The following is a 23,037-nucleotide window of genomic DNA, read 5'->3' as shown; positions in this document are numbered from 1 at the left end:
GCTTAGAGCTAAAAATGAAGAAATGTAAATGTCTGCTCTCCACATTAGCCACATAAATTGATATAAAGACCAAGTTTTTGAACAAAAACCTACAGGTTTTTTTTTTTCTGAATTCCGTCATGTTTATGGATCAAAACAATGTACATTTAAAAAGAATTCCTGCCAGGTTTGAACACACTTTCTAGTTTTCTTTACAAAACTGGCCTCTAGTGGATATCTTAAGTATTGCATCTTGCTAACGGCTTTTCTTTTTTATATATCATAATTTCTATTCCCAATAACAAAGTTTTTTTTAGTGCTGGATAAATAATATTTTTTCATGATATGTATTTTTATTTTGCACAAATAAAGCAGTAACATACGCCCACAGAAGTCTGGCTCGGATGTTTTCCTGTCTCTGCAGGACTTGTGCGGTCCTGCCCTGACTGACGGCTGCAGCTTTGCGCTTCTTTCCGCGGTCTCCACCTTCCCAAATACCTCGCTGGCTCCACTTAGTCCTGTCAAGAACTTTTGCATTTTCCTCTAACAGAACAGGCCTTTTAAAAACAACTTTATAGTTGCAGCCAGAATGGGAGACATGGCCGTGGAGAAGACCTTCTCAGAAATTGTCACTCAGATTTTTGAAGAGGCTCCAGCTTCTAGGAAGGCTCTCACCGACAACCACAGCAACCTTCTCCAGGTGGCAGATTACTGCGAAAAAAAGTATCTTCAGGTGGGTGAACCTAGAAAAATGACTTTTAAACAACTAGAAAGCATGTTTTCCTTTTTGTGCATGTTTGTAAAACCACAGGCAGATGATCCAAGCAAAGCCATTGAAGAAGCCAAAGCTTTGGTAACCCAGGCTTTAGCCAGTGTGTCTTACCAGATCAACAGAGTAGCCAGCTCTCTGCTCAAGCTGCTGGACTCCCAGGCCATGCAGATCAAAGACATGGAGTCCTCCATCAACCTGGTGTCACTGGTGAGGAGACCTCTGGGCTTTTGGGGCTAAACAATGACAAATCTGACAAAAAGGTCCTTCATGCATTTAGATAACATTCCATTTATTTTCAGTCTGAAAACAAATGATTTTAACTAAAACTGCTTTCAAATGTAGCACATAAAACCAAATAAAGTCATCAAATTCTCTGTTAGGGGCTTTAAGAAGAAGAACTATCTTAAAGTTATCAAGACATTCCTTGATAAATTGCATCAAATAAGCAGAATAAGAAGCTTGGAGTCAATTGCACCATAAAATCTGTAATTTATTAAATGAAAAGTCCTTTTAGCAACGAAATGTTACCAGAGTTAGCTTACTCATTAAAGATTATTTTAGTACACAAAGTTAAAAATAAAGATTTAATGCCATAAGTTGAGGGAGTAACTAAGTAGGATAATTGTTGGATCTTTTCTAGAGTAAAAGTGTTTACCAATGCGGGAGGGGAGGTTCCTTGTTCCAATCCTATTTCCCAATTTAAAATCACTTTGTTTTTGTGAGGCAACACTGACTTGCAAAAGTGTTTTTATTGTTTCTCATTATCCAAACCAAGCTATCTGATAAGTTGCGATTTCGCAGAAAATTTAAGACAATTCTTCTGCATATTTATAATTTTTTAGTACAAACAAAAAAATTTTTAGCATGGTAATTATGAAAATAAGTGCAAAGATTAACAGATTTACCTTGAGTGAGCTGGTTTAAACAGGATAATTGGGAATGTCTGTGTGAGTTTTTGACATCTTAAAATCAAGCAGTTTTGGGTCAAATTGATCGTCTATTTAACAAATGACAATAATTTTGCTTGATTATTATTGTAATGCTATTTTAGAAAATACAATCAACCCATGGGGTTTTTAGGTTGAGAATAAAATGGCTCTAAACAAAACTTTAATGATAACAAAATCAGAAAAAGTTAACATGTTTGTCATTTTTTTATCTTTTAAATGCTGCACAATAACAACAGGCATGAGTGTTAAAGTTTTTAACAAAATATTGATATTTTTTACCATATATTGATCCAGGCTGCAGCGATCCACTTAGAAAAGGTGGCTCGGAGGGAAATCGGTGCTTTCACTTCTCCAAAAGCCAAAACGTGTGCCAAGCCTTTGACTCCTCCGCCATCTGGAAAGGAGCCTAAGACTTTCTACATTAGAGAACCAATATCATATTCCATCTTGGACTCAGTTGGACACAGTTTTGAGGTAAAAACACATAAGTCTGCAATGAAAACTTGCACAAAAAATATCCCTTTTTCCTTCCTTCCATCCATCAGAACATTGTGAATGTTCTTTCCTTATCAACTGTCTGCTTTTTTTCAGGTCATTGAATTTCAGCCCAAGAGCGCAGAGACAACAGACAGCACACAAAGAAATCCAAACACCTCAGAGTATGTTGAAAGAGTCCAACTCTGTTTTTATTTTTATGTATTTTTATGTCTTTTTTACTTTCTTTGGTAAAAGATGGTTAAAAAACTAAACTAAAAATCTTTACCCAAAACAAAAATATTGCTAAATGTTTTAATATAAATGTACAAGATGGAAAAGGTTAATAAAGAATAGAAGCCCAGGTTACAGTAAAATGTGTTCCAGTCAAATAAATGTAAACGGTCTTTACTGTAATGATAGAATCCATTCAAATTGAAAAAATCTTTGCAGTCCTATAGGAACACACTTACCTCAATACAGCTGTAGAACTTCTGATGATACAAAGTCTTGTAAAAGCGAAGCTTTCAGAAATACATTATATTAAACAGTGAATAATGAACAGTTTAGGATTTCTAGTTAAAGATGATAATTTCCTAAATGTCAGGTCATCACACTTTAGTTCATTTATCAGTATAGCATTTTTTTAAACATTGTGTAGCTCTTAAGAGCTTTTTATTTTTCACATTTTTTAAGGTAGCTGTCAAAAGTATTTGAATATTCCATTCAGCTTATAAGACACGTTTAAAACAGTGCAGGGCCTTAAAAATAACAGTGGGTTGAAAAAGTCCTTGTCTGTCCGATTTATGCAAGTTCTCCACTTGAAAAAGTTGAGTGTGGTCCGTAATGTTTCAACACTTCAACTGTAAGAAAAAGTATTCAAATAAATAAATACAAATCCAGGAAGTCAGAGTTTTAGTGAACTGATGTGTATCATGTTGAAATGCTTTAGGCGTGGCCTTTTTTTTTTCTTTTTCCTCCAGCGATGTGTTTGGGATCGTTGTCATGCTTGAGAGATCCAGACAGGTTTCATCCTGAATGCTTTCCCTGAATGAAGGAAGTTTTTGACCAGAATTTCACTGTACATACACACCATACATTCATATTTGTATTAATACAGATCAGTCATGTCTCCTTTGCATAAAAGTAGCCCAAATCATGTTGTTTCTACACCCGTGCTTCACAGTGGATGTTACGGGATGTAACTAATCAGTCATCCCCCTCAAAACACAGCGACTGGCGTTAATACCAGGGAGTTCCATGCTGGTCTCATCTGCTCACATGACCTTCTCCCAATCCTCCTCCAGACGGGCCTGGAGATGTGTTGGTTTAAGCAGGGGAACTTTTGGAGCTCTGAAGGATTTGAATCCCTGAAGATGTTGCGTGTTACTGTAGTAACTCTTGTTAGTGTGGTCCCTGCTCTCTACAGGTCATTTCTGAACTTTTTACTCACCATTCTTTAGCTCATGTACCCCACCAGGTGTATCATGCATGGAGCTCCAGGTGGAGCTTGTATTTATTACATTTTCTAATTATTTCTTCAACAGTTGACCTCTTCTCTCCAACCTATAGTAGATTTGATTCATCCTTGTCTTCAGATGTTGTCTCTAATGTCCTTCAACAGCTATTTAGTCTTGATCATGGTGAAGGGGTTGCAGTCTGACTGTTTAAGGGTGTGGACAGGTGCCTTTTATACAGATAACCTGTTCCAACAGGTGACATTAATACAGGTAATGAGAGGAGGATAGAGAAGCTTCCTAAAGGAGAAATTTCTGTGAGGTACAGAAACACTTGTTAGCTAAAATCTTATTTTCTTTGCCTTTATACATTTGAAATGTATTTGTGATGAACATTATAGACCTCTCACCTTTTTTATAATAATAATACATACATACATGCCTTCTGGACACTCAGAAAAGAGTGAAAATAATTAAAATCCATTGGAACATTATTAAAATACATTTTAAAAGACAGAGTGGGTGGTGTAATAAAGACTTACTGGATAGGATAGAGAGAGGATAGAGTTCTAAAGATGGGGGGCAGAGCGACTAAATGCTCTGCCCCCTATGGTGACAAGATGAGTGGTGGGGAAAGCCAGCTGGGGGGGGCAGATGAGGAGACTTGGAGAAGATCCGAAAGGAATGAAGGGGCAAGGATGTGGAGGTCTTTAAAGGTCAGAAGGAGTATTTATTGAAGTAGCTCTGGTGAGTAGTGGGAAGCCAGTAGAGCTGGTGCAGCTCAGAATGGATGTGACGGGTAGAGGGGAGGGGGGGTCTGAGAGATGATTCGGGCAGTTAAGTTTTGAACCAGTTGGACTTTATGGAGGATTTTTTTTGGGGGGTCCAAACAGAGAGGATTTGCAAAAGTCGTGACGAGAGGTAACCAGACTGTGTACAGAATGGCAGTGACGGGGGGGACGAATGTTAGGAAGATGGAAGTAAGCTGACCGGGTGAGACTATTATTGTGGCTGCTGCCATTCTGCAGCTAGATGGGGTAACTTGCAGAATTTGTGACCGATAAAAAGTTTTCTGCCCCTCTATCTCTAAATGCAGAATTTCATATTACCATTTTTGAATAATCTGCTGCTAACAGATGTGTTTTTGTTCGTTTTTACAGGTCAAGTCATGGCATTGCCGTCCCCCCACCCTCCATCCCCACCTTTTCCACCCACCCCACAAGCAACAGTCTCCCTCCACCTGCTCCGTCTTTTGCCAGTCAGGACCCCGATACCCCTTTTCCACCTTCTTTCATGGATGCTGACTATCCCCCTCCTTTTTTCATGGCGGCTGACTATCCCCCTCCTTTTTTCATGGAGGCTGACTATCCCCCTCCACCCTCAGATCTCCCTCCCCCTCCACCAAACATGAGCTCATCAGATAACAGTTTCCCACCTCCACCACCTTTAACCACTGGTGCTGGTCTTCCTCCTCCACCTGTTATCCCCACCAACACCTCTGCAGGTTCAGTCCCACCTCCTCCTCCTCCTCCTCCTCCACCTCCTCCGTGTCCCAGACATTAACTTACTTCCTGGTGGATCGTGTTGACTTGTGTAAAATCTGCAGCACCAAGAACACTTCCCATCTGGTGAATTCAAACAATCTGTAGAAGAATCAGTAAATAAATATTTAAAAAGCTTGTGACTTAACTTTGTTTGGCTTGTTTGATCCATCTTAGTGCAAAGCTGAAACGTCTTTAAGAACTGCGGAGCTGCAAGTCCCAACACTTCCCAACATTCCTGTAGAGGACAAGCCGAAACAAGGATCCCTGCGCGCCCCCCCCATCTCCTTCTTAAAACATAGAGTCCCCTTCATGCATTTTCTGCTAATTAAACTAAAAGCACATCTTTAGAGACCAATACAAACAGCTGCTGCTCCTCAGTGTGTGCAGCTTTATCTTTGTGCCGGCCAAAGAGGCTGTAAAGTGTTTGTTGAGAGCCAAGACTCACTTGTGCCACACGGCTGTTGGTGACGGTAAGCGGAAATTTTAAAACAAATAAAATCTCATATGGTCAGTTTAACATGCAGGTTCAATAAATCGTGTTCCGAAATGTTGGAATCAGAGGTTTTAGAGGAAACTTTGTTGTTTTTCCTAGTGATAAATACAATTGTTTTCATAAAATAATTTAATTTTGCTCTAAATTTTAAGAGTAATTTATGTTTTCTATTAAATAGTGCCTCAAACTTATTAAAACTGACTGAATTGTGTATTTTTTAAAATTAAATAAATGTTCATTTCCTTGTTTGTTTTATACTGCAACAGCTTTTAAATGACTGTGGGAAAATCTCTAGTCCTAAAAAAGTGGTTTTAATCCGTTAAACACAAGAAATAGCAAGAAGAAAGCTTATTAAAAACATCTAACCTACAATTTCTACAAGTGCAGCAGAAACAAATTACTCTGAGTGTAATCTCTTGATTTTAGATGTTTTTAAGGTTTACCAATCAGTGAGTTTAAGAAGTAATTATTCAAATGTGTTTAGTTTGATTTCAAAAATGTAATGCATTGAAGCTAAATGACTTTGTACTTTAATCTGTACTTAATCATTGTACGCAGTAAGGAAGCTGCTTAAAGAGATAAAGACTGACCTTTGAACCTTCCATGAATTGCATGATAAACTTTGCGATGGCGGTGAACATGCTGTAATTCTTTTAAAGTGAAACTGTTCCTTAATGCTAAAAATCTCTTCTTTTAAATCGTATTCAGGCGTGGACAAAAAAAACTCAGTCATGCTCTTTTATATCTCCCTTTCGTAAGTATGTCGAATCCTCCTTTTTGAAGTCTACACCCTCCTGGACGTCCACTTGACTGAGGGTTGCTTTATTTCAGGATTCCTGCCTATTTAGGATGCATCGCTCTGTTTATTTTGTGGTGCCATCTTGTAAAAAAACGCAGAGGAGCTGCAGAAAGGTCCAACGATCTCAGCGCCTCTCCATCTGTATACTTCGTCCCTATTTATGAACTCGAGCAGGACTTCAATGAAGCATACCTTCCATCTTCTGACAGAGACTCTTCTTCGTTTGACTCAGGAAATGTGACTCTTCCTCCTCCATACATGGTACATCACTGCTCCAATCCATGCAGACTGAAATTTTGTATTTGTTCTAATGTATTGATAGAAATGTAATTATTTGCATTAATTTCAATTTGATAAACTTTGTAATATTTTTCTAGACTGAACCACCATCATACTCCGAACTTCCTCCATCATATACGGACCCTCCACCTTACAGCGAAGATCCGTGACCCTCCTCCTCCTCCTCTTTGTCTACCTAAGTACTTATTTATGTGATCAATGCTGCTAAAACATGGCTGAATTATGCAACAAAATCACAGCTGAGGGTTTGCTGATAAAATTCTGTCGGATCACTATTTTACAATCTCTCTTCATGAAAGAAGAAGCAGAAGTTACCTCACAGCCACTGATAACCAGAACAGACCTGCACTGGATTTGGTGCAGAAATGTGAACAGCAGTGACATGTTTTGTCATGTTGTGTTTTATTAAAAAGAGCACTTTGATAAATTAAAAAATAGAATTTTTATAAAGGAGATTATGTGTGTAAAGGACATAGGAGAGTGCTGTACATTTAAAAATAGGTATATGCACAATGATTTAAGGTGTTTTCTCATAATAAAATACTTTGTTTTCCATTAATATTTTGTGTTTTATTGAAAAAAATCCAACAACCCAATTACTTTGGTTAAAAAAAAGGAGGAAATTTGAACACCACAATGCTGCTTTATAAAAAGTTACTTTTTATCACATCATTAATAAACAACATTAAACAAGTAAAAACGTTTATGAATAAACCGTAAAATGAATTGCCTTTTTTCCGATCCTCATTTATTTAAAAAATAAATGCACTGATTTAAAATAATTAGATTTTTTAAAATTATTGATAATTTAAGATTTTATATATCATCTGATGAGCTAAAATTGAAAGTTTTAAGTTGTTAAATATTTTGCAATATTTAATAATTTACATGTAATAGTTTTAAATATATTATAGTTGTCTGCAGTATTCTAAACTGATTTAGCTTCGTCAATACAAAATAAAATAAAAACGTCTTGAGTGTTTATGTGCAGGACAATGTGCATGTCTCTTTAAGGCTGATGTTGATGCTGTAAAACCTCTTCTATCTATGCACCTCCCTGACCGACATAACCCTCTCATTGCACCACAGGCTGGGTAACTTTTCTTTTTAATTAAAATAAAAAAAGGTAAGAATCGATCTTTTAATATTTACAACCCATTTAAATCTATCTTAAACATTTCTGGAAATTATGGACTTTCTTCTGATTCATCTGCAATCTCATGGTTAAAGATCAACTTGTAGTCGAGCTCTTAACAGGTATAAATCAGATGACATGATTATTATTTTTCTCCTTTTTGTGGCGCTGCTTTCTTCCACTACAGGTAGTTTATTCTGTGCACTATACACAACTTTTAAAGCTAATGAAAGATGAGGGATCAATCCAACCCTTTGAATGAACTAAAGTGTTAATAATTTGAGGTAAAAGCAAAAAATTCAACCTGAGAAATGAAACAAAGCATGTCACATTTTCAAACTCAAACCATTTTTTATCAAAGATTAGATTTTTATAATTTCTACTGAAATTTACGCTTCAATTTAAAGTTTCAATGTACAAAGACAAACTTTGAATTCAAACCAAATTCGTAGGCATAAAAATTCTTCTGTTTGTGTTTCATGGCAGGTTAGATTTCTACAGCTATGGGTTTAGACATAAATTATTTTCCAATTCTGTAAGTATGATAGTCTAACATTTCCAGTACTCATTTTTTAGAGGAAGCTGCCTTTACTTGACACGTGGCAAAATGTGTTTCCAGAATGCCATTTTTGGTGCTATTTGTGGCTACCATACTCGTCTGCTTGTGCTTGTTCTTCAAAAAGGAGAAAACAGAGTCAGAACATCAGATCGAGTTGGAAGAACCTCCTAATTACAGCGGCATGGATCACCCTCCACCATACTCACTGGTGAGCGGTAACACAACAAACACCGTCCTATCAGTGGCGAGTTAACTAAAATGACTACAATAACACAAGGAGAGCATTTGCAGGATATCAAGAGCCAAGAACTAACAGCCTCGCTCGCCTCTATAAGATCAGAGTTCTTGGATTTAACAATGAGAAAGTTAAACTCTTTCATAGAACAATATTTTTTAAGAAACAAAACTGATCAAAAATACATCATTGGGAAGTTGCCTTGAATCGGGGGGGGGGGGGGGGGTCGATTCGCCATGCAACCTTTGAAACACGTTTTGGCAGCGTGATGGTCAGGGCTTGTTTGGCTCTTTCACGACATGCAGGAATTATTTGTAACTATTGTAACTAGTTAGTTTATGACTTAAATCATAGTAGTTTGAAACCAGGACCCTGAACACATCCGTGTTTATGGTCAAATTTAAAAAGCCTTGGTCACTGCACGGCGCGCGCCACAGAGGGCTCACAGCATCACACAGCTCAGCAAAGGTTGAGGGTGTCATATTGTTGGGTCCACAGCTCTTCAATAAAATCCCATTTCCCAAAACCTCATCCGCCTGATCCGTAGCCACTCCCACGTGGAAGGAGCTCGCCGCTCCATGGCCTGAATAAGACGCCGACGTCTCCTTGGAAGATGATGAAGAGCGCTAGTGCTGCAACAGAATTTGAATGTATCTGCTATAAATCAAAACATTGTTCACATCCGTCGTCGTGTTTTTGAATAACTTAGCTTGTGAGTTGGTTTGTGTTTATTCTCATAATTAGGATTTAATAGATACAGTGCAATTGTTAAATTTATATTTAAAATTCTTTTAGAATTTCGATAAAGTTTTGGTCATATGTGTAATCAAACGCAGCTATAGCAGGTGAGCGTGTAAACGGGGGGCTCTGTAACAGTGATGGGAAGGGGGGGCAGGATTGCTGCGCACCAAATAAATTAGAAATACATTTCTCATGAACTACTGCTGCTCTGCAGAAATGATACCTTTGAATCCGACAGTTTTATTTTTATTTGGCTAAAACAGCGTAATCATGATAAAAGACCAGTTTGAAAAATATCGAAAGATGATCGGAGAAGGACTTAAGGTCTCCAAGTAAGTCCAACTGGGGCCATTCTTTCAAGCTGGGAAACTTCCAATTTAACTACATTGAAAAAATGTCAGCTAAAAAATGTCAAAGAAAACGTAACTGTAGAGGTGTAAGTGTTTAAAAGTGTTTGAAAAAAATCAAATGTATAGGTTTCAAGGCAAAAAACACAGAGCGTTCTATTTCATGAAAGCAAATTCAAAATAAATCTGGTAAATTTTCTGAAAAATTCAAAGATTACAAATGATTAAACAACAAAAAAAAAGAAGAAAATTCCTTTCACAGCACAGTCTTTGCTTCAGTGGTTTGTAATGCATTATTTAAAAAATTCTTACCCTTTTACCCAAATTTGATAAAAATAACTTCAAAATGTTTTCTTCCACTAGTATGACCCTAAGCTGACAGACATTTGGAGAAGAAGCCCACCTCCTCCCTATGACACGTGTCCTGTGATGCAGCCTAATGGATGGAGGACGCCCAGAGAGCCTCCTCCCCTGACTCCGCCCTCAGCGCCCGTCAGTCACAATCACCACTGGAACACCTAGAGGTCACGCAAATCAGTGTTTGGATGAACCCAACAAAGTTATTGCGTACCGTTTCCTTGTGCCTTCTCAAAAAAATGTCAGCGCAGTGAAGAAATAAATAAAAGTAAAAAGATATTCTGAAAAATTTTAATGTTTTCAAATGGAGGTCAAAACTACAGAGTTGTCGTCCAAATGCATCGACGCGCCAGCAGAAGCATCGAAGCACCAACGGGTTTCCTCATGTTTTACTAAACACTCTTTCTTACGGTACAGTACTTACGGTTGGAAAGGAAGCTTCAATAATTACTGAATGAGTTGCCAGAGTTTTTGAAGGTACATCGAAGGAGGTGAAATGTTCTATTCGGAGAGTTTCCTTGGCTTCTGAAACGTGTTAAGGCAAAAGTAAGCAGAAGTTACAAGCCACCAGAAGTGTTTTAGTACATCAGAGTAACTAAACAAACAATCGGAATGTTGGAATGGATTCGTTTCCCTCACCTTTTTTCTGTTGGAGCTCTGAAACGTCTTAAGCTATGTTCACACCGGTCTTTGCGACGCACGTTCAAGCAAGCACTTTCAATGAAACGTGTATGTTAATCCATGTCTATATTAGGGGTGTAAAGACTATTCGATGAATTGATTTCTATTCTTATGCTCTAACAAGATCGATCTGTTTGAGGCAAGTTTTAATCGAATCGGCCTAAACCATTAATACGAAAAATAAATGAATAAAAAATAAAAATCGCTTCAAAATGAGCTAAAACGATAACTGAAAATGCCATTTGGATTGGGATATGATTGGTTTATTTTACTATAGTGCATCTCAGCGGACAACACATGTGATGACAGGAACAAAAATGATTTGTCCACCATTACAGTCCAACATGTGTGTGGAAACACTTTGAATTTAGTAAAGATATGTACAGAGTAGTAGAATGTTTTAATATTTTCCCTTGGGATGAATTTGATGTGGAAAAACAAAAACTTTATGAAAATAAAATGTGAATGGATTTGTTGATGGTTCTTGTTTACTTGTTTGTACACATATTTCATTTGCACTTGATTCTCTTGCAAGAAATACAAAGGAATCTGCTAAACTTCGCCTGCGCTGTTCAGTACCACTTATTTGTCTCGGAGTCACACTGGTTGAATTTATGGCTAAAATGTCCTGGATGGATTTTAGGTCAGAGAATCGGATCGTTCAAAAGGAACCAAAATGGGCTATAAATTGCATTAGCAACCACAAATTATGATATGAATCAAATTTTTGGTCAAATTAATCGTTACACGTACATGTCTATGTACATGTTTCGGACTTCAAGACTCATGTTCATGCCTCACTACCCACGTTTTAAAGAGTCTACGTACAAAACACGCAGCCATTGAACGCGTGTTGAAAGTTAAACCATTTGAACTTTGACCAATCAGGGACTCAGACTTGGTAGTGACATGTAGATGGCGTTGCTTTTGATTCACAGGAGTGCCAATCAATTTGATTATGGAGGAGAAATTAATGATTGCAGTTTGTCTTTCAAAGTCTTTCGCATCAGAATAGAACTGTGAAAGAGATTTGCCCTGCATCGACATTTCAACCAAACCTCTTCCTACTGTGCGCTGGTATCGAGTAGCGACAGTCCAGAGTGAACACCGTATGCTAAACGCGCGTCACACGCCGGGTGTGAACGTAGCATTGTTGCTACGAATGATCCAAACAAAAACATGAATCTTTTGCAAAGACAGAAACGCTCATTTGCAACAAACTGATTTGTCAGAAATGTGCCGACAGGCGGCTCTTCTTTGTGTTTCCGTATATGTATTGCATGTATCTTCAGTTCTCTATTGCTGGTCAGCTTTCAAATCAGCAGTGACACACGATTAAGCACATGTCCAAACGCACAAAATCATACAACAGCTTTAAAAAATACAATGCCACATTTGGTGTCTTCTCACACTCAGCCCTACTGATCAGATGTAAACGTCACACTATAAAGGCTAAAGATGACCTCCCAGAAACCTGCAAAACCTACTGACGATCACACTCTCACTATTGCACCACACCTGATAATCCACGGAATAATTCAGTTTCTGTAAAATTAAATACAACTTGACATTAGGTCAACAGATGAAGTTTGTACAAAAAAGCTCTACATGAGGCTGGTCGTTTGCACAGGATTGCGATGCTCGGCTCCCCCACAGATTGCAGCGAGGAGACTCCCCCCCTCCCCAGGAACAAATCGTCCTCTCATCTGATTCACTTTGCTGGTGAGCTCTTTGGGGGCTTTCAGAACACCCAGCTGACCGGGACCCACTGATGCTCCATCGTCAGCTTCTCCAGTGCCGACCGCAGACCGCGAAACGCCGTTTCCAGACCGTCGTTCACAATGCAAAGGTCGAAGTAATGTCCGTAAGCTCTCTTAATGCGCTCGCTCTCGTCCACTGTCCTCTTTAGCTCAGAGTCCTGTAAGGAGTAGTTGGAAGAAAAACATTTAAAAAAAGGCAAATATTCATTCATTCATTTTCTATTCCGTTTTCTCCCTTTCGGGGTCACGGGGCTCCTGGAGCCTATCCCGGCCACTTGTGGGCGAAGGCAGGGTATGCCCTGGAAAGGTCGCCATTCTGTCGCAGGGTAGAGTGTCCACAATCACACACCCATTCACTCTCACACCTATGGACAATTTAGAGTTGCCAATTAACCTATGAAGCATGTTTTTGGACGGTGGGAGGAAGCCGGAGTTCCCGGAGAAAACCCACGCATACACGGGGAGAACATGCAAACTCCACACAGAAAAGTCCCCCATTGATGTTCTGGTTCATGTCCCCCAGCCGGGACTTGAACTGGGGATTGATTTTAAGATTCTTTTAATAGTTTTTTAGACTGTCCATGGCCTTGGTCCTTCTTTTATATCAGACTTGCTTTTAGCTTACGGAACTTCCAGAGCCCTTAGATCCTCAGGCGCAGGCCTGCTGATGGTCCCTAGAGTCGAGACAAAAATCCATGGCGAGGCCTCATTCAGACACTACGGACCTCGTCTGTGGAACAGCCTGCCTGAGGATGTGAGGGCCTCATCCACTGTTGAGGTTTTTAAAAAGAAACTAAAGACTTATCTATTTAACTTAGCTTTTAATTAGATGTTATATGTAGTATCTTTACTCTTATATTTTATATGCTATTTTAGAAAATATTTATTTGTTTAATGTCTTTTAGTCCTTTTATATCTTAACTTATTCTAACTTATATTTTAGACTTTTTTAGGCACTAAATCATCTTATTTTATTTTATTTTAATTAATTTTTGCATATCTTACCTGTTGACATATTTTAACTCTCTTATTTTATTACTTTTACATTTTAGACTGTTTACGAGTGTTTTCTCACCCTTGGCCGGGGTGATAGTGTTCGGGCTCCCAGAGATTCTGGCCATGCTTGCCCTCTGGCATCTCTTGTTCCGGCTCCCCGTGCTGCCGGGCCTGGTACGCCCATATTTGGTGCTCTGGGCCTGGGGTTGGGGGTCTCAGGGGTGTTGGGTGCTGGGGATGAGTCGTGCTTGTGTTGCATACATGCTGACACCCCGGCCAACAGGAGGACAGGGCGGACGGCGCCTTCTGGGTTCTCTTTTCTTAAGCTCTGTCATTTCTCTTTTACTTGTGCTTGTTTTTGTGTGTTTTATTATTAGTGGCTTATTTAATGATTTTATTTCATATGTGGTTTGTTTTTATTGTATTCTTGTTTGTTTTTTATGGAAAGCACTTTGAGCTTCCTGTTTGACATGAAAGGTGCTTCATAAATAAAATTAATTTGAATTTGAATTTGGGGGCCTTCTTGCTGTAAGGCAAGAGCGCTAACCACTGTGCACCGTGCAGCCCTACTTGGGCAAACAAGGCAAATAATGAAAAAGATAATTGTTTGACTTGGTATTTGAAATTCATCAACAATGCAGATATATTTCACCAACCCTCACAGTAACTTATGCAGCAGCTTTTTTTAACCAGTTTGCTTAAAATCATTACCAATCTGAGTTCAAACCTTTTCTGCAAACTTTTATCATTGAATGTTTAAAAAACTTTCTGAAATATTTAATTTGAACTGCAGTTTACATCCTTATCCTCTAAAATATCAGGTTTTTGCATTGAAATGACTAAATATGGACTTATCATTTAGAGGTCACAGGGTTTCATGTCACTGAATAACTGAAGATATTCCCAAACTTAACGATTACAAATGCTTGCAAAAAACATTCAAATAAAATCCTAAACAAGAACTGAAAACTATTTTTTTTTATCTATAGAGCAAAAATGATCTTTTCAAATGAAATCCAAAAGTTGAAAAGCCCAGATATATTTTTAAATAAATTGTGATGTAACTTCTCTGCTTTTCGAGATATTTTTTTCTAACATTTATTAGTGATATTTGTGGGTTTTTCTTTTTTTTTTTGTTTTTCGATACATTTTTTCCCCGTCTTTTGCTACAATTTTTTAGGACCACAACCGTTGCAGTCTTAAAGGAAGAGGATAAGGACACGTTTACAACTTGCATTACTGAACACACTGGTTCACTCTATGAGAGTAATGATATTAAGGATTTCTGTGGAGTTTGTTTTAACAATAATGAGTACTTGTGATGTTTTTGGTATTATTTATGATGTGTTACTGAAAAATTAACAATGTATGTCTGGGTTGTTTTCGTGTACTTTATTGACGGTCCCTGCCTGCATCTGCAGCTTTATGTCAAGGCAAACCTCAAAGCTTAGAACAAGCGAGTCCAAATGTCTAAAAACTTCGGCTGTAACTAATTTTCTGCATCACCACTAATAAAAATAAACAGTTCATAGCGCATAAAGTAAATGTCTAGGGCACGGACACATTTATACTTTAAACAAACTTTATACAAACTGTTTGATTCAGCTTCCACTGTCAGAAACACGCTCACCGTTAACTGCTTGGTGATCACTCCCGACTCAATTGCTGATCGATTCATTGCTTTGAGGACTTCAAAGTCTGGAGCTTCTATGAACACCACGTAAGGCAGAAACTCTGATGTCCGCAGGATCTTAAGAGCCTCAGAGGAACACAGACACAACAAGGAGGAACTCATACAACCGCACCACCAACAACTTTAAGCAATTAGAAAGTGACCTCATCTTAAAATCATTATCCATTTAGAGCAAGTTTCTACCTGTGGGTTCACATCCAGGATGCAGATCTTTCCAGTTTCTATGACCTCATGTATGGAGTTGATCTTGGTGCCGTACAGGTTTCCGTCGTACTCGCCGTGCTCCAAGAAACGCCCATTTCTGATGTCGCACTCCATTTCGCTGCGGGTCATAAAGGAGTACATCTGACCGTCCCTCTCATCCACCTTTGGTTTCCTGGACGTGACTGTTAGACCAAGACAAAGACCTTCACCCAAAACGTTCTCAGAAAGCCAGAAAAGTCATACCTGTAATAATGTGGTGCATAATAAAAGTACAAAATCTGAAAAATAATCAATCCTAACCTAAGAGCTTTTGTAATATTGTCCCATTTTACAACTAAAGTTATGTTCTCAGATGGTTTCAAAACACATCACAGGTTTGCTTTCTGATGCTACGATTCTTCCTGTGTATCACATTTCCCATTTAGGAAGCATATTGCATTAATATTTTTAACAAAAGATCTATAATGTTAAATTATCTGATCACAAAAAAACAAAATACCCCACAAAGACTACATAAAGTGTTTCTTTCCAAGTTTTTTCTTTCAGATTTTCAAAAATTGATCTTTTTTACTTGTAAATGTAACTTTGTATATTAGCTTTGATTAAAGGTTGGTTAAATTAAGCTCTTGTGTGTGGATATGCTTACGATTGACTGGCTCAAAAGGAATCAAAGGTGTCTACATAAACTAAAAAGTATTTTTTCTGTGGTTTTTCTCAAATAAAGCGTTATATTGATCAAAACTTGCAATAAAGCCACAAGAACAGCTCTGCAGGAGTCAGGAAATGCTGCACTCACAGGGAATGGTGGTGCCGTATCGCAGCGTATCCGACACCAGCAGCTTATTCTTCAGACTCCGGCGACCCACACCCTGTGCTCCAATCAGAACCAGGGTCTTCCTCCTGAAGGGGGGAACTTTGGCGACTTCCTCATAGATCCGCAACTCGTGTCGATCAAACTCTAAAAACCCAATATTTATATTCACCAACAGGCCAAAAATCTATAAGTTTAGATAGTTAAAAGTTGAAATGATCGATGAAAACACTGACTTTTTTACCTGCATTTTTAGTGGTTAAATACATCATCTTCTTTTTCTTCTTTCCACCCATTCCAGCACACAGAGGACCTGAAACAGATATCCAAATCCGCCAACCCTTCATCACTTTAGCCACCAAATACTTAATAAAATGCCAAATGATTTAATTTGGTAAGAAAATAAAATCCCTGGTTTAGTCATAAATGTATATAAACCACTAGGTGACACTGTGCACCTGCTGAGCCTGAGCAGCTACTCTGTTGCTGGAACACCTGTGACTCTGAGAGCTCTCTGTGCCCAATAACATTATATTTATTCGTAAAATTATTAATGTAATCATTTAGACACCAGAGGAGGTAAAAGGTTGTAATTTTGATAATAAAAAATAGAATCTTTTGAATATTTTATCTCATTTAGACCCACAATCAATTCTATTCTGACCACGCGCTCATGTATGCACACAACGTGCCATCAGCCAGATGACTCCTTGCTGTGCTCCAAGGGCAGTACAGTTGGCCTGTCATCCTCCTCTCCTCCACATCTGAAGGGCATGAAGCTGGCCATGACTCACCACCTGTTTAGCAGCTGAGGATAAATCTAAACACATAAAGCTGCTTTCACTCCGTGTCACATCAGCTGGGATATCATTATTGATCAAGTTTTTGTTTATGAGGGCTATACCGCCTCTCCTCAATCAATGATCCCTCTGTGGAAGGGTGGCTGGTGAATGTCATGCCCTACGGAGTTGTAACAGGCAGATTGATCTGGTCCGTGATGCTTTCACCAGCTCCTTCACTCACACGACAGAGGAGCGAGCAGGCAAGGTGAGCGGAAGATGAGCGGCCAAATGCGATGCTTGGATACGAAGAGAAACAGATGCTGCTGTTGCCAAGCTGCTTGTGCAGCTAGGAGCCCATGCCCAATCTGCATAGGAAGGCGTGTTTCTCTGCTCTGCCACTAAAAGGGGTACCTGAGGTGGCGAGCTCCAGGTCCCTCTTCACAAATGCTTTTCTCTTCTCCTCGAGGAGCTGGCTGGGAATGAGGCCGGCGCTGCCTCCTTCCAAATGACATGCCTGTCGAACAAATCCATGCATCATAAGAACACTTTTCGAACCAAAACGCACAGAAAAACAGACAGTTCAAGAAATGAAAAGAGCTGCACCAATCGCTGACCTGCCACCAGTTTGGGTCCTCCTGATTGAAGATCTGCAGAATGTCTCCGCTGCTGAAGCTTAGCCCCGCCTCCTTGCAGGGAATCAGGTTATCGTGACTTGGGTCATAATCGAAGTGACACTTCACGAAGGCCTAAAAAAAATGCAAAAAAACATTGAAGCAGTCCATTATAAACGAGGCCGTTGGTGTGATGAGCGTCTGAACTGAAGTGACAGGATTGTGTGGATAATCTTCTGTCAGCAGAAAATGGCCTTTCCCGCTAAAAGTAAACTTTCTGTTTTTATCGCAGATTCCTAACAACTGTGGATTAAGAGGACAGAACCTAAGAGAAGAAACACTGAGAACGACAGAGGGAAGACACAAAATCCGTAGTCATGGCAACCACCCCCTTCTGAATGCACAGAATGAATGTAAAAATAAAAAGCCCAGCATCTGTCCCTGTGCTGCATTTCTCCCTCCTGTAATGAAGAAAAGACTCAAATGCAAACGCAACGAGTCTCCGCAAAAAAAAGAAAAACGAGATGTCAGTCATATCACCGGCTATCACAGGAAGTATTGATTAATAAAATGTCTCTTGTAGTTACATTTAGAACCCATTAGTAGAGATGTGGCAGTTTAGAATTGGGTGTGCCAGAAAAAAAAAAACGCTTCCCTATGTGGTTGCAGGTTTCAAATATTATCTTTTTTTTTTAAAGAAAGAGAAAAAAATCTACTTCTACTCCAGATTTCCCAGCTTCAGTCTGGAGATCTCAACGCATATGACTTAATTTCGGAAATTAAGCTGCTGCTTCCGAGAATCCTTGAGGCTTTGATCTGAAGATAAAGGGAACTTAAGCGGCTCTACGGGGCAAAAAACCCAGAATTGTTGGAAGTAACCTGAGCAGTGCTTTGGTAAATTCTCTCCTTGCATTTTGCTCCAATGCATTTCTTTATATCTTGTTCTTTAAAATGTCATTGTAATATGAAAAGATGCTTTTTTTTCTTCTCTTAATTGTGTATGTTCTGTCATTGATGTCTTTTTCTTTTAGATTGTAGTGATTTACTTTACTTTCTAGTTTTTGTTTCCCTTTTTTGTCTTTGGTGTTTTATCCTGTCGTCTTTTTGCTTTACTTCTATGGATTGATGTTTGGCACATAACAAAACTACTTTCCTCTCTTTTAAAAATGTTAATTGCTTTAGTTGAGTTACTTTGTTTTTTTTTCAAAGGAAAATTGTGTTTTGTGTTTTTAACATGTTCTTATGGCATTTTCTGATGACGCAGGAACAGATATAAAGAAAATCAAGCTTAAAAATGGCTTTTCTGAGTACTTCTTTTTTCAATCACTGTGAATCAGGAGCAGACAAAAAAAATGCAGTTTTAAAAAGATTGTGCTTTTAGTGTAAAAGAAAAAAGCTCTCTGCTGCGCTCCATACTGGTAACTAGCTCCAACATTGCTCACCATTTTTGTTCCACCAGTAATGTGGGGTTGGGGGTGTGAGGGGCTGTAAGCTAGCGGAGAGAGGGAGGGAGAGAAGGGCGGCGTTGCTAACGTGCTACTGCCACTTTGCAGAAACAAGGTCCTAGAAAACAACACTGGTTTTTTACATTTTGGCTAAAAACGACATGAACATAATTTGAAAAAAAAAAGGAATCACTTGGAACGCTTCTAAAATTGTTCAACCAATGATCAGAGTCTTTAAAGATATCTTTTTTAAGGGATTATATAAAATAATTATTTAAAAAAAGTTGCTGCTAGAGTTGTCCAAGCATCACAGATATTTGCAGTTGTTACCCTTTGTTGTTGCTAACAAAAAAGTCCCAACAGGAACTTGTGTGGTGAGCAGAACGTGGGATCTTTCTGCATCTTTGCTAAAGACTGAGCAATTAAAAATAAGCCAACAAACTGCAGTGAAAATGTCTTCTGTGCATTAAGGCCAAAAAGACAACGTCATCTAAAAAGTCTGGCTGCAGAATTAGATAAATAACGATTCTTGGTTGAGCAAACGGCCTGTCAGGTGGGTGCCAGACAGTAAGTGGTACTCATTGATGGAAATGCCAATAGGCTTTTAAGCGTATTAAAACTTTAAGCAGTATTGATTCCTGGAGGCAGGCTAACCTGTCGTGGCGTGTGAGGCTCCTGGTAACTGGGAAGAATCTTCAGCACCACACTGCCGCTCGCCTCCTTCAGCATCTCCTGCAGCACCTTGGGGTCGTTTCCCACCTCCTTCCCGTTTACCTCCTTAATGATGTCGCCCACATGAAGCAGACCTTGCTGGTCGATCATGCCACCATGAAGGATCCTGGCGATCACCAGCTCGCCATTCTCTACGCGAAAAGTCACTCCCTGTGGCAAAGAAATGGAGAACTGCACTGTTATGGATGTTAGTTAACAGAGCAAAGGAAGCGTCTGTTCTATTAGTTGTAGAAAAAAATGAAAAAACAGATTTTAGGGCGGGACTTTTTTTGCATCCATATCCCAATTGTCAATTTTGGAACTATTTGTTACACTCTAGTGCTACATTGTCTTAAATGCTGCTCTAATCCACAAAATTATCATTCCAGGTTGTACTTTTTTAATTTACACAGCTAAGTTGAATGTGTTCAATCAAAATAATTGTGCTTTTTTTTAAAGCTCCACCTAAACTTACTAATCAAATCTAAATCGAGTAAATATAAAATTGAACATTTTGACCCACAACACTAATCTATTTAAAATTTAAAACCCATTTAAAAGTATTGAATTTTTAATACATCCAAACAGGATAATATTTTTAAACATATCAGCTGATGCAAAAAACTAAGGTTCAACTAAAAAAAACAACTTTGGAATTTAGCAGAAAAGACGGTAGTTAACTCCTTCATGCCTGAATTCCTTTTTAGTGTTTTTTTTCTGTTCAAGTCCCAGCGAAACTAAATTGAATCCACTTGAGGCTGAAACATAATTTCAGTTCAACTCAGTAAAAAAAAAAATGTTTTGATAGAAAAATTAACATCTTTGTACCACAGCCTTTCTCTGTTTAACACTCTGGCTAAAGGAGCAGTCACATCCAGTGAGGCCTTCTGCCTTTGTCTCAACTGCCCTATATGGGTGGATACGGGCTGTCTGGGGATGAAAAATGGGCAAGCATGTACGCGGCTCGCACAAATTTTTTCTATGGGCATGCTGCGAGTGACAAAGTGAATACTCAAACAACACATAAGTAAAGGGGAAGTAGATGAGGAGCAGGCGTGTCGTACAGACTCCACACCTCCAAGTGAGTGATAAGTGGGCGCTCCTTGCATGCCACTAGTCTGTTAGAAATGCGGAAATTAGACAATCGCAGAGTGTAGTTAGAGTGAGCCTCCTGCAGGCTCTTACATGTCATGTGTACATCAAGTGTGTGCAGCGTTTGCGTGGAATCACTACTCATCCCTTACTAATAACTAGTGCGGCGTAAGGCCACCGCACAACAGCATCGCCCATAGGTCACAAGTGCGTTTATGTGACATTCTCCTTAAGAATATTTCATAATGCACTTGGAATTTACCAGAAAAAATGTATCAAAGCAAAGAAAAGAAGGTAGTTGTGTTCCAAGGAGACTGCATTGAATCCATTCAAGGTTGAAACATTAATTCAGTCATGGACATTATGGATGTATTGTCAAGGCACATCAAGGTTTGCAAATAATACCAATATCCCCACATATCACTAATTTTGAGAGCATGAACAGAACACTGTTCTTCTGTGCCTCTGCGGTATATCAAACAAAGGAATAATTGAATCTTTTTCTGCTGAGCTGTATTATGGTCATCTGAAGAATATAATCTGTCCAGTTTGCAGTGCAGTTTATTCCAACCATGGCGTTAACCTGCAGATCTACACCAAGTAGACTCACCAAGTGCTCACCGGACACTTTACGGATTCCCACCATTCTGACTGCATCTGGGGGAACGGGCTGATTGTTGAGGGCTGGATCCATGAAGGAGCAGGGGCTGGGAGGAGGGGTCTCGTAGTTTTTTGATGCCACAGAATCATGGGTCTCCAGGAGAGACTGTCGAGGAAAATAATGATCCAATTATGTTAAAAGTTCTGTAATTCTGAACTATTTCTTAATTGCAGCTATGAAGGAATAACCACAAAAACAGTCAGTGGTTTGGTCAATACAAGAAGAGATGGGAGCAGTGATCTTCAAACCTGGAAGTGAGGCTCCTTCAGGATGCGAACAAGCTCCTCTGCGACCTGGTTTCTCTGTGTGAGCGGGCTGAGCTCCTTGAGGATATCCTGGACCAACTCCACGTTGTTCTCGCTCACAGCCTCCAGCTTGGGTTCCTCAAACCTCTCGTGCGCCTTGTTTTTTAATAAATACAAAAACAGGCATTACACCTTGGGTTGACGCTCTCTGCGCATGATGTAAAACTTCACTTGCTTTTATATTGACTGAGAAAAAAATGTTGGAACTGTCCGTTCCCTACATTGCGGGTTCTCAGTGAGCAGTAAATGCTCCCTGTGAAGATCAAAGATAAATGTATCCTGACTTTTCCAGGCCAATTAAATCCTTCAAGTAACCCAGACAACAAGAACAAATAAAAGCAACAACCTGAAATAAAGACAGAGTAAGGAGCAAGATGAAAAAAAAAGTCAGTTTTCTTCTCCAAGAAAATATAAAAACTGTAAAATAATAGAATCCTCTTGTGAAACACGGTGGTGGAGCTATTATACTACCGACTTATATTGATGCAACTGCCACTAAAAACATTTTTCATGCTGATGAAAGATGAAACAAGTATATGTCATTGTTGCATCTTTAAAACCATCTTTTGTGGGGGGTTTTATTCCTGAAATCTTTCAATTAGTCAAACTGATGAACAAAATTTGATCTGATGGAGGTTTATGTCCTGCTTAGTGTTACGCAAATGCATAATGACCAAGGTGTTGTACCAACATTTCACTGGTGTCTGTTAAATCTCTGTTGAAATGGTTCCAGATGACCTTGGTTGTGAACTTGGGCTTCACAATCAAAAAAATGTAAAATGAATGAAACTTATCAGCATCTAATGATTAAATGAAAAATTACACATCACTGTATATAAAAAACTGATTATAAAGTATTGGCCTATAAATGACCTTTATCAAACTTTAATATCTATTAAAAGCCCTCAAGGTCCTCTTTCTACATCTTACATTCTTTTTAAAGTAGGATGAGACGGAAAAATAAGGATTTTGGCCAATTGGGACCAGAGGAGAAAGAATCGAACTGGCAAAAAGACGAGCCGCTCTCACAATCAAGTTGCTGTTCAGTGATTTAGAGGACATCCATCTGCAAATGCAAAGACACCAAGCTAACTTTAAACCACAGATAATCAAGGGATTTGCTTAAATGCATCGTTCTTTAAC

The 23,037-nt window shown here is 38.8% G+C and overlaps 2 protein-coding genes and 3 long non-coding RNA genes across 10 annotated transcripts in view; 3 read left to right on the top strand and 2 right to left on the bottom strand.

Annotated features, from left to right (window-relative positions):
• Positions 1-408: 408 nt before the first annotated feature.
• On the top strand, positions 409-5,321 carry abi3b (ABI family, member 3b). The gene is made up of 5 exons (XM_004080174.5): positions 409-712; positions 791-958; positions 1,996-2,175; positions 2,293-2,360; positions 4,793-5,321. The coding sequence occupies exons 1-5, from the start codon at positions 569-571 to the stop codon at positions 5,193-5,195; spliced, it is 963 nt and encodes a 320-aa protein (XP_004080222.1). The 5' UTR covers positions 409-568; the 3' UTR covers positions 5,196-5,321.
• Positions 3,084-3,766, bottom strand: LOC144987965 (uncharacterized). The gene is made up of 3 exons (XR_013651655.1): positions 3,629-3,766; positions 3,425-3,545; positions 3,084-3,222 (listed from the first exon to the last, which is right to left on the bottom strand). It is a non-coding gene; the product is annotated as an uncharacterized LOC144987965 (long non-coding RNA).
• A 237-nt stretch (positions 5,322-5,558) lies between the features above and the next one.
• On the top strand, positions 5,559-8,517 carry LOC144987966 (uncharacterized). Its single transcript, XR_013651656.1, has 3 exons — positions 5,559-5,646; positions 7,858-7,894; positions 8,390-8,517. It is a non-coding gene; the product is annotated as an uncharacterized LOC144987966 (long non-coding RNA).
• An 11-nt stretch (positions 8,518-8,528) lies between these two features.
• Positions 8,529-10,192, top strand: LOC105356522 (uncharacterized). The gene is made up of 2 exons (XR_002872137.2): positions 8,529-8,670; positions 10,149-10,192. It is a non-coding gene; the product is annotated as an uncharacterized LOC105356522 (long non-coding RNA).
• Positions 10,193-10,419: 227 nt separating this feature from the next.
• Positions 10,420-23,037, bottom strand: part of mpp2b (MAGUK p55 scaffold protein 2b) — a 47,800-nt gene continuing 35,182 nt past the window's right edge. For all 6 annotated transcript variants that reach the window (XM_023949588.2, XM_023949589.2, XM_078937890.1 and 3 more), the window contains 10 exons: positions 21,838-21,990; positions 21,539-21,694; positions 19,780-20,007; positions 17,684-17,815; positions 17,481-17,583; positions 16,532-16,600; positions 16,273-16,434; positions 15,456-15,658; positions 15,210-15,338; positions 10,420-12,741 (listed from right to left, as the gene is read on the bottom strand). In XM_023949588.2, coding sequence (XP_023805356.1) covers positions 12,565-12,741; positions 15,210-15,338; positions 15,456-15,658; positions 16,273-16,434; positions 16,532-16,600; positions 17,481-17,583; positions 17,684-17,815; positions 19,780-20,007; positions 21,539-21,694; positions 21,838-21,990 — 1,512 coding nt within the window. In that variant the 3' untranslated portion in view covers positions 10,420-12,564. The remainder of the gene's footprint in view (positions 12,742-15,209; positions 15,339-15,455; positions 15,659-16,272; positions 16,435-16,531; positions 16,601-17,480; positions 17,584-17,683; positions 17,816-19,779; positions 20,008-21,538; positions 21,695-21,837; positions 21,991-23,037) is intronic.

Source organism: Oryzias latipes, chromosome 19 (assembly GCF_053564925.1).
Source record: "Oryzias latipes strain Hd-rR chromosome 19, Olatipes_Hd-rR_3.1".
Lineage (NCBI taxonomy): Eukaryota > Metazoa > Chordata > Actinopteri > Beloniformes > Adrianichthyidae > Oryzias > Oryzias latipes.
This window is presented reverse-complemented; position numbering and strand designations above follow the sequence as displayed.

Bases quoted from the DNA above. Each gene is read 5' to 3' on its own strand.
- abi3b (XM_004080174.5), top strand. From the start codon at position 569: ATGGGAGACATGGCCGTGGAGAAGACCTTCTCAGAAATTGTCACTCAG. The intron at 959-1,995 runs GTGAGGAGACCT...ATATTGATCCAG, and splicing joins CCATCAACCTGGTGTCACTG to GCTGCAGCGATCCACTTAGA. The intron at 2,361-4,792 runs GTATGTTGAAAG...TCGTTTTTACAG, and splicing joins AGAAATCCAAACACCTCAGA to GTCAAGTCATGGCATTGCCG.